The following is a 9,871-nucleotide window of genomic DNA, read 5'->3' as shown; positions in this document are numbered from 1 at the left end:
CCAAAGTCCTTGGCCGCCTCCAGCATGTACTGCCCCAGCAGCTCTGCGTTGGTGGGCCGAGAGGGGACCTTCCTGTCCAGCTTCTCGTAGAGGAACTCCTCGATCCTGGCACCTGGGATGGACGGAGAACGCCATCAGGGGACACGCAGCCACACAGAGACAGAAGGGAAGAATGGGGGATGGTTTAACAGAGAGAGGTGACCACGAGTGAGAAAACAGAGACAGGAAATGTGCACGCAGACACACACACACAACAAACACATACACATACACACACACAAACAGAGCTATGATGACGCTAGTCAACCTGTAGCTGCAGCTAACTCTAAGAGAACAGCTAAGAGGTCAACCACGTGGCACAGGGGACAGAGGGCACTTACACTAAATCGCTGTTTGGGTAGCGTACATGACATCAAATGATCAGGGCCACATCAGGACCAGATCAGGGCCACATGACATCACATGATCATGGACGACTGAGGATCATTAACTCATTGAGTGCCAAAAACGTAATATTACGTTTTTAGCTTTTTTTTTAAATTACGAAACTAGACACTCTAACACACCTTATATGTGATTTTGGGAACTCTGTGATGAATGGAAATGAAATATATGACGATCGAAAACTCATGAAAACGCAATCTGGACATTTTATCATAACTTTCGGTTGCCGCTTTGGTCGTAGTGACACATGCACGCCAGGTCAAAACCAGGCCATTTTCATGGGTCTATCACTAGGTGGCAGTCTCGCCAGGTCTCGCTGATCACTTCCCGGAAAGTTCACACAAGTAAGTAACAGGCAACACTTCATATTTCATGAAAGACGTTATATCTCCATTTCTAGAAAAAAACAGTGATTTTGATGAAAAATAGCCACTGTTTAGCTTGGGATTTCTCAGGAACAGAGGCGTGTAGAAATACACGGTGTGCACCCACTGAGAGCTTAAAGCCTCACCTTTTAAACGAGCCATTGTATGTGTTCATAGCTATAACACAGAATATGCTGTGGCTGTACACAAATCATCAACAATGGTCTAGATTGCTGGCACTCTAGGACAAAGCTCCCGAAAACAGCTTGGCATTCAATGAGTTAAGAGGCATTACGGTAAATGAACTGAGGAGCGTCTTAACACAGTGAAGCACTGAAATATATTTTTAGGACTTTTTTTTACACCTTAACACTAGGTACATACACTTTTAGCTGTGGGTTATTCCTGTGATCTTTAAAAACTTGTGTTTTCCACATAGATGCATTTTAACTGGTTTCACCTTTAACATGGTTGGAAAAAGGATCATCAGAGAATCACTACTTAGTCTGCACTAAGTAGTGTCTTCCAGAGAGAGCTGTATCACTAAAGATCCTTGTGTCCAACTAAATCATTCTTACAGACTTGTAGTTTTGGTATGTTCATGGTTATCGTTAGTGTTCTGTATACATTTATTTAGTCTATTACTAATATTTGTGTCTTCATTTAGGCTGTATGACTTCCATTTAAACTCTTAATTTTAATGTTAATGTAATGTTAATTGATAACATTCATAGTTAAGTCTCTTTAAGCATCTGCTAAGCACCATAAACACAAACATCTTGACATAAACATAAACAAAAACACTATATAAGTGTATCTCTCTACAAATCATTATAAACATCTGTTCATCAGAGCTACCTGAAAGTACTCAACTTTTCATTTAAACAATATAAAATATAAAACAATAAAACAATTTAAACAATATAAAATATAAAACTACATACCAACCAGAAAACAGAAATGGAAAACGGTGTCCCACTTTATGTTAAGTGTCTTTATTACTGTTTAGTACTTTTATTATATTACTAGTGAATAACATGAACACATATCACATGTCCACAAACCTAGCTTCAATTGAGTGTTAATAGATATCAATATAGGCTTCTCAACATAAAACTCAAATGAAATTGTCCTTTTAGTTGTACTGCTGAAAGCAATGACACTTAATATAGCGTGGGAGCCAGCACTGCTATGGATCACAGATGGAACAGAAAGGGCTTGTGTCATCATCACACAATAGCAGCATGAGGCGGTGCAGACAGAGGCCTGATACGGGACACGTCCAGGACCTTATCCTGCAATCACCTACTGGATCAGCTCCAGAGCAGGGCCAGAGCAGGGCCGCATCAGGGCCTTATCCTGCAATCACCTACTGGATCAGCTCCAGATCAGGGCCGCATCAGGGCCTTATCCTGCAATCATCTACTGGATCAGCTCCAGATCAGGGCCGCATCAGGGCAGCATCAGGGCCTTATCCTGCAATCATCTACTGGAGCAGCTCCAGAGCAGAGGTAGATCAGGGCCACATCAGGGCACCGTCAGGGCCATATCAGGGCCGCATCAGAGCCCGCGTCAGGGCCACATCAGGGCAGCGTCAGGACCAGATCAGGGCCACATCAAGGCTGGACGTGCTCCAGAGCCTGCAGCTGTCTGTCACTTTTAGTCCATGAGCTAATAAATGAGATATGAACACACAGCAGCTGCCTTTAGCGCCTCCGTGCAGGCCAGACCAGCCCAGACCAGACAAAACCAGCCCAGACCAGCCCAGACACCAGCGAGAGCCTCCGTGCTGGCCAGAACAGCCCAGACCAAACCAGACACCAGCGAGAGCCTCCGTGCTGGCCAGACCAGCCCAGACCAGCCCAGACACCAGGGAGAGCTCGGTCCCCTGCACTCTCTCTCCCTGTCTCCCGGCCCAGACACACAGCCCAGCTAGACACGGGCACACAGTCCCATCACCCCATGGGGTCAGTCATCTAACGCTGCCCCCTCAGGACCAGGACTCATCAAACCAGAGGGCCTGGAGCCAAGATGGAGTCTTAACATGCACGCCATCGGGTCCCCAGCAGAATCAGAATAATGGCTGCAGTGTCATACAAGTCAAAAACAAAAGTGACATTCTGAAACTGTGCTTCTTCAAATAATGCTGCCTTTCACAAATCTTCAAATATAGAGAAGGTTTTGTGTTTGTCCCTCTTTTATTTGGTTCATTACGTGGCAAACTGATTACATTGATTTAGATTATTGGAAGAAACACTGTTGCAGTAGAAAAGCTCCAGTACTTCCACCAACATGACCCCTGGCAAGTAGGATAAAAATAACACATACACAAAATAAAAGATTTTCTGTCAAAATGAAAAGTTATGTTACTCCATCATTTAATGAAAATAATACATTTCTACATTTCCTAAAACATAATATTCTGTAAACGTGTCCAGAGGTAATATAATGTTTTTCAACCTAATGAATCCAATTAAAAAATGATTACGAACTTGAAATGAAAGACAAACGAAAGCCCACCAGTCACCTGGGCAACAAACAACTTTATATGCATCAATCTGAGAATTTTCCTGATAACTATACTTTTATCACAGAGTAACTTGTAGGTTTGTTCTAGACTAAAGATGACATTTTGATGAGAAGCTGCTAACATTGCCTACGCAGTGTTTTGTTATTTCTCGTTCCAGATAAATACATGCCCTTTCAGATATTGCACAGAATCTGGTCAATATCTTTCCAGCAAACCATTTAATACAGACAGACAGACACAGAACAGATAGAAATGATAGAAATGGCAATTCCCAATCACAACCTTTTATACTGAGCTCACACTCAAACTTAGAAATTAAGACATACCTTACAGGCAGGATATACCTGGCATGCAACTGAAGCATTTTGTTTGTAGAGCATAGAAATAGTTTTAGAATGTTTTTTCTAGTTTCATTGATTATAGTAGAAGCTAATTGATGCGGCATACACTACGCTAACGAATCACTTCAGTTATGTGCCTGGTGTTGTCTGCCTGTTAGAATTAAGGTGGAATGAAAGAGTAATGTTGGGGCTACTCATCAATAGCTTTACTGTACGTGCCTTCACTTTGCCAGTAACCATCTAGCAATTCTACCAGACAGTCCCATTCACCTGTCTGTATCAAACACACAGCTACTGTGCGGTAGCCATATGATTTGGAATCAGGATGCTCGGGTGGGGTCAGGGTAGTCCACTGGTGAGGAGCAGAGATACTTACCGGTGTGGTCAACTGTAGCATGGGGAATCAGAGAGACAGGTTACAGCTCAGTCTTGCTATACTAAACACACACAGGCCTCACCGATGCAGCCTAAACACACACAAGCCTCATCAATGCGGCCTAATACCACTAAACACACACAAGCCTCATCAATGCGGCCTAATACCACTAAACACTCACAAGTCTCATCAATGCGGCCTAATACCACTAAACACACACAAGCCTCATCAATGCGGTCTAATACCATGACATTACATTACATTACATTTAGCAGACACTTCTTGACCAAAGTGATTTACATATGTCAGCTATATTACAAGGGATTACATTGTCCCTGGAGCAACTTGGGGTTAAGTGCCTTGCTCAAGGGCACAACGGTGGAAGCCGAGAATTGAACCGACAACTTTCAGACTACTGCATGCTAGCCCAGCTCCTTAACCACTACACTACCACCGCCCTAATACCGTATGATGTAGTTCTGCAAGGGCTACTTAACAAAGCAGGAGCATCAGATACCCAGATGATATCAGTGAACAAAGCCCCAAACTTCATTGTGTGTGGTTTGTAGTGTTTTGTTTTGTTTTGAACCCGGATTGGAAATCTGGCTATTTGGTTAGAACTAACACGGATATCTTGCTTTGTGAAATAAGCCCTAGTCTGCTAAACTTATCAAATTCCTTATAAACCTGATGTTGTGTGTTGGAGTTGTCTGACAGTGTCATATGGCCTTGTTCTGGTATGACCTTCACAGCCTCACAGACCTCTCACATACACTACTGTTATCATCCAATAATAACACAAGCTTCTGAAATAGTCTCTGTTAGGTGATACAGCTGGATCCATTCTTCTTGTATGCGTATATATTAATCTAATTATATCTAAAAATAGCAGGTGGATGGTGGAAACACTTTATAAAGTGAAATTCTGTGAACAAAGACATAATAGAATTCCTGTAAAGGAAGACTGCAGTTTAATCTGATATAAAAGTTTATAAAACCACTGCCTGTGATATTGGCAAACTAAATCAATGTTCACATTATCATTAGCATATACACTGAGATCTTACACATGTAAAGCACATATAATGACGCAGTTGGTGACGAATAACATAAGACGACTAACACTTAACATGCAACGTTTCCCTTCAGCCTGAGGATTACAAACGCCTTATGAGAATACAAATGTGGTCTGTAGCAGTGAATATGCTATTTAAATAGTGTAGTATGTAAAATCATCTTTACCAGTATAAATCACATTTCCCAAAAAGGTAAAGCATTACATTGCCATGACTTTTGGATGGAAATAATTTAATCAAAATGTAATTGTTCTGGCTGAGCTTATATGAAACAACTTTCTGGATGCTGGTGATGTGTGTGTGTGTGTGTTATCAGTCCTCACTTGGGTTTGGCTGCAGTAGGTACTCTGTCTGTCTGAAGATCTTCTCGGTCCAGTTCTTGGTGCAGTCGGCTCTGGCTAGCAGGTTTTCAAAGTGAGCATCCAGCTCGGTCTTCTCTGCCTGTCCCAGATTCTCCTGTGTGAACTACGCAAAAGCAACATCTGATGAGGGCAGCTAATCAATACCATTACACAATTAGCCAGTCATCCGGCCATAAACCATTCATAGCAAACCAATCACACACCAAGTCTTTGTTTTCATCTGCTATAAAATAAATGATGCACAAGACTGCACCAAAATGTAAAACACACTGACATTCCTAAGTCAATAGTCTAGACAGCATTGGTCTATGTATCAATCACGTCAACAGTGTTATAACCTATATCAACAACATTTGGGTAGTAGCCTAGGCTAGCCTCGGCATACACAACAATGATCACAAGTTAAAGTGTGATTCGTTTAAACCAAATTAGGCCTACTCGGTTATCCTGCTGCTTTGAGTTATAGACATCCTGTCTGCGTGAGTGGGAAGAATTTCTCCAATGGCATGGAAACGACCTGTGCGGAAACAACAACTCCTAACTCTCATAACCTTTCACCCAACTAGGCCTGTATTCCAACATGGATGGAACGTGGGAGGACGAACAGAAGCGCTTCAAGGATTATGCTACACCAAAACATCGGACACAACGACAACTCTCATACGCTCCCCTTTATCGTCTTCAAGTGAAACTCTAAAATAAATAGTAGGCTAGCCTAATTAGGCTAGTTTTATGATCGTGACACTTCTGCTTTAATTAGGCTATTTGTTGATGAGAACCAGAAGTGTTGACAGGGTAGACTATTCATCCATCACCCCACTGGGCGACTTTCAATAGCGCATCATCACATCACGACCGAGTCAGCAGCGGTTGGTGGTAGGCTAGATGGACCACTTCACGGCTTTCTCCGTTTCATGTCTTATGTGCCCCACGCAACACATCTACTACGCTTCGGGTAAAGTCACGTAGGCCTAACTTTTTAGATGTCACGTCAAAATGTAAAGCAAACATAAAATGTATATGTTGAGTTTAGATTAGGTGACAATGAAGAGATCACTGATGCGATGATGGATATCCCACATTCGGATAGCTAATTTTTGTCGCTGTCAGTTTCATTTTAAAGTCTGACTTTCGGTTCAACTGTTTGGCGAGTCGCGATACCAAGCTTACCTGGACAGCTCGAGAAAAAAAGACTCCCGCATCCGAGGCTAGTTTCTTTACACTAAAATCCATGATGTCAGCGAACGCAAGCTGTGTCTCCAGCGCATCTGTATTAGGGCTCGGGCTCGGAGTGCGGCGGGGAACTGTGGATCACGCCAGAAGAGCAGTGCTGCTCACAGCAGAAAGAGCAGTCGCTCACACTGACAGAGGCATCGATGCGCTCGGAAATCGACTACTCGGCTTGTGTTTAAAGGAGCCTTTTGTATTTCATATGAGCTATCTTATGGTCGAGGTCCAGCTGTCACCGAGGAAACGATTCAGTGATAGGCTATGATATAAAAAATCTGATTTTGATTATTTTATCAACTTATTATTAACAATGTTACTGGCTAGACAGGGCCTGTTAGTCCAGTCATTTTATGAAATTGCAATAGAAGCAAACCCAACTGATTTCGTATCCTCAATATGTCCTAAGTAGGCTAAGGGAAAAAAGCCCCGGAGAATCCCATTAGGGGAAAGTTTGGGGAAAAAAAACAAATATAGCCTATTCATACGCCTAGGCTATTAATTCTTTTTCTCACGTGAATAGGGTAAACATTTTAACCTTTAGATATCACCATGAAAGTTACTGGATTACTTACATCAAGAAAAACAAAAAAATTATTATGTATATGTATATTTTTTTCAATTGTTTGTTAACATGGGCAAAAATACCACAACAGATCTAAACATTGGGTATAGCCAGGTAAAGAATGTTGTTGACAGATAACAGTAAAATACTTAATGTTAAGGTCTGAATGGAACCCATTTAGGCTACCCATAAGCATTAATACATAGAGGCTACTTTAAACCAGCCTTTATTAATTATTATTGCAGAGATGGGGTTTGGGGCTGGGTCCGTGGTCCTCTGCCCCTTATGGTGAATTTGTCTCTATAGTTTTTTACTGTAAGATTCCACAATTTTCACCTGGCTATAGGCCTATCCAATGTTTAGATATGTTGTGGTATGCAAATTAGCGCATAGGGCCTACATTATTATGCACCGTTTTCTCATGTTACCAAAATATTTTTAAAAAACTTGTAATGGATTTTTTGTTTGTCTTAATGTAAGTAATCAACTCAGTAATTTCCATGGTGATATCTAAAGGTTAAACAGTTTAGCCTATTCACATGAGAAAAACAATGAATAGGCATATGAATGGGCTATTTAGGTCTTTTTCGAAACTTTCCCCTCATGGGATTCTTTGGGGCTTCTTGTCCTTACTCAGGACATATTGAGGATACAAAATCAGTTGAGTTTGCTTCTGCTTCTTTTTTTCTCTCTGCAGTGATCAAAATATTTTGCTGGACGCTGGCTAAAAACGAGAAGCCCATGGTTGCAGCTTGCACTCGGAAACTAGAACAGTGCAAAAAATAGTGCTGTTACTGAATAGTCATGCTTCCACATGATGTAGCCTATCAATTGGTCTGAAACACTTAACCAGAGCCACACTTAACGGTTCTTTGGCTTTTCCACAATCGATCATAGGCTATGTCTCTAAAAGTTGATGGACAAAATACATGTGATGTGACTACGTCGTGCACAGATCCTTTATGGGTTTTGTCTGCCTGCATGGTTTATTATAGGCTATGGGGCAGTTCCAGCGTTATGGATGTGACAATTGGACTCATATTGGTAAACAAAATGCCTTAGAGTGGGGGCAACATTAGTATCAGTGAATTCATTTGCAGAACTTTTAATGCAACCTCTGTCCTCTGAATACTGAGAAATCCTCTAATTTCATATAATCAATTTCATCCTAAGAATACAAGGCATTTTATCAGCGTTATGGATGTGACGTGAAATGGACACACTTTTGTGAGAGATTACAGGTTTTCTACAAACTCTGTGAATTTTGAAGGAAACTGCCGAAACTATGATATATGTAGCATGAAGGAGACTTGAAGGAACACAAAAGTGTGTTTTTGAAACTATAATCCATTTTGTAATGCATTATGTAGGAAAACTGGCGTTATGGATGTGACGGTTTCACGCTATGGATGTGACGCGGTCTGAACCAGTCCTTGACAAACTACATAAAACACATAATTAAGTAGTGAATTTTGATATGAAACAATTGAAATAGTAATCATGAAAAACTAGCGATGAAATTATTGCTTCCTCAGTGCCCACTAAGATCCACAGGAAGAATCAGGACAACAAGTCATTTAAAATATAAAAAAGAAATTAATTTTTTTCTTTTACCATCATCATTTTTGGTCAGTGATTCCCGGGTTACTGAAACACCAGGGAACATGATACTTGGTGGCCACTCCCCTAGCCCTACCTGAACCGTTGCACCCAAGATGACAAAATATTTATGGTATGTTAGTCTCAAGAGCCTGCATGAACCTAACCCATACCCACTCATTTGTTATTTGCACACATAAAGTACATGCACGGGCACGTGCACACAAGCACATGCGCACACACGCATGCACGCACAGTCGCACACATACAGACAGGCAAGCACACACACACATAAACACATACAGACAGGCAAGCACACACACACACACACACACATGCACAAACACCCACCCACATGAATGCAGACACATAAACACACACACACAGGCACGCATACGCATGTGCGCATGCAAACACACACACACACACACACACACACACACACACACACACATAAACACACAAACACAGGCACGCATATGCACATGCACACACACAGACACACACACACACACACACACACTCTTACACACAAAAGCAAACTCACATATACAAACACTCATTTACATGCATCGCGTTGAGGAGTAGGAGATGGAGACAAATTGACAAGATGGAGACAAATTTGACAAGCTTATTTTTTTTATGAAGAGAATATGCAGGACTGAGAGGCGGTCATATTTTGTACCGCTATGCGGTACATCTAGTTTATTGCTGCCGTTACTTATGTTACTCTGTGGGTATGAGCTACAGAGACCCTGACACTTCAAATGCTGGCATATCGCGTCATTTAAAATTAAACTGTGTTAAGCAGACGTGAACGGCAGGCTGAACAGATCTGCATCAGAAGGAGGTTGCTATGTTAACTCCAGCTGCAAAGTCAGCCATCTTCACCAGCTAACACGATAATCCAGTTACTGTACAACAACAGTATGACAGTTACAGGAAGATAATCGCTCAGATTTTCATTATTAGGCCACTTGAAAATA

General features: G+C 41.5%; 1 protein-coding gene across 1 annotated transcript in view; it reads right to left on the bottom strand.

The window, feature by feature from the left end:
- sh3glb2a (SH3-domain GRB2-like endophilin B2a) overlaps positions 1 to 7,106 on the bottom strand; it is a 23,615-nt gene extending 16,509 nt beyond the window's left edge. The window contains exons 1-3 of the mRNA XM_048243080.1: positions 6,665 to 7,106; positions 5,456 to 5,597; positions 1 to 112 (exon numbers count right to left, since the gene is read on the bottom strand). The exon at positions 1 to 112 is cut by the window's left edge and continues 17 nt beyond it. Coding sequence (XP_048099037.1) covers positions 1 to 112; positions 5,456 to 5,597; positions 6,665 to 6,727 — 317 coding nt within the window. The 5' untranslated portion in view covers positions 6,728 to 7,106. The remainder of the gene's footprint in view (positions 113 to 5,455; positions 5,598 to 6,664) is intronic.
- Positions 7,107 to 9,871: the final 2,765 nt, after the last annotated feature.

The sequence above is a fragment of the Alosa alosa genome, chromosome 5 (genome assembly GCF_017589495.1).
Source record: "Alosa alosa isolate M-15738 ecotype Scorff River chromosome 5, AALO_Geno_1.1, whole genome shotgun sequence".
Lineage (NCBI taxonomy): Eukaryota > Metazoa > Chordata > Actinopteri > Clupeiformes > Clupeidae > Alosa > Alosa alosa.
This window is presented reverse-complemented; position numbering and strand designations above follow the sequence as displayed.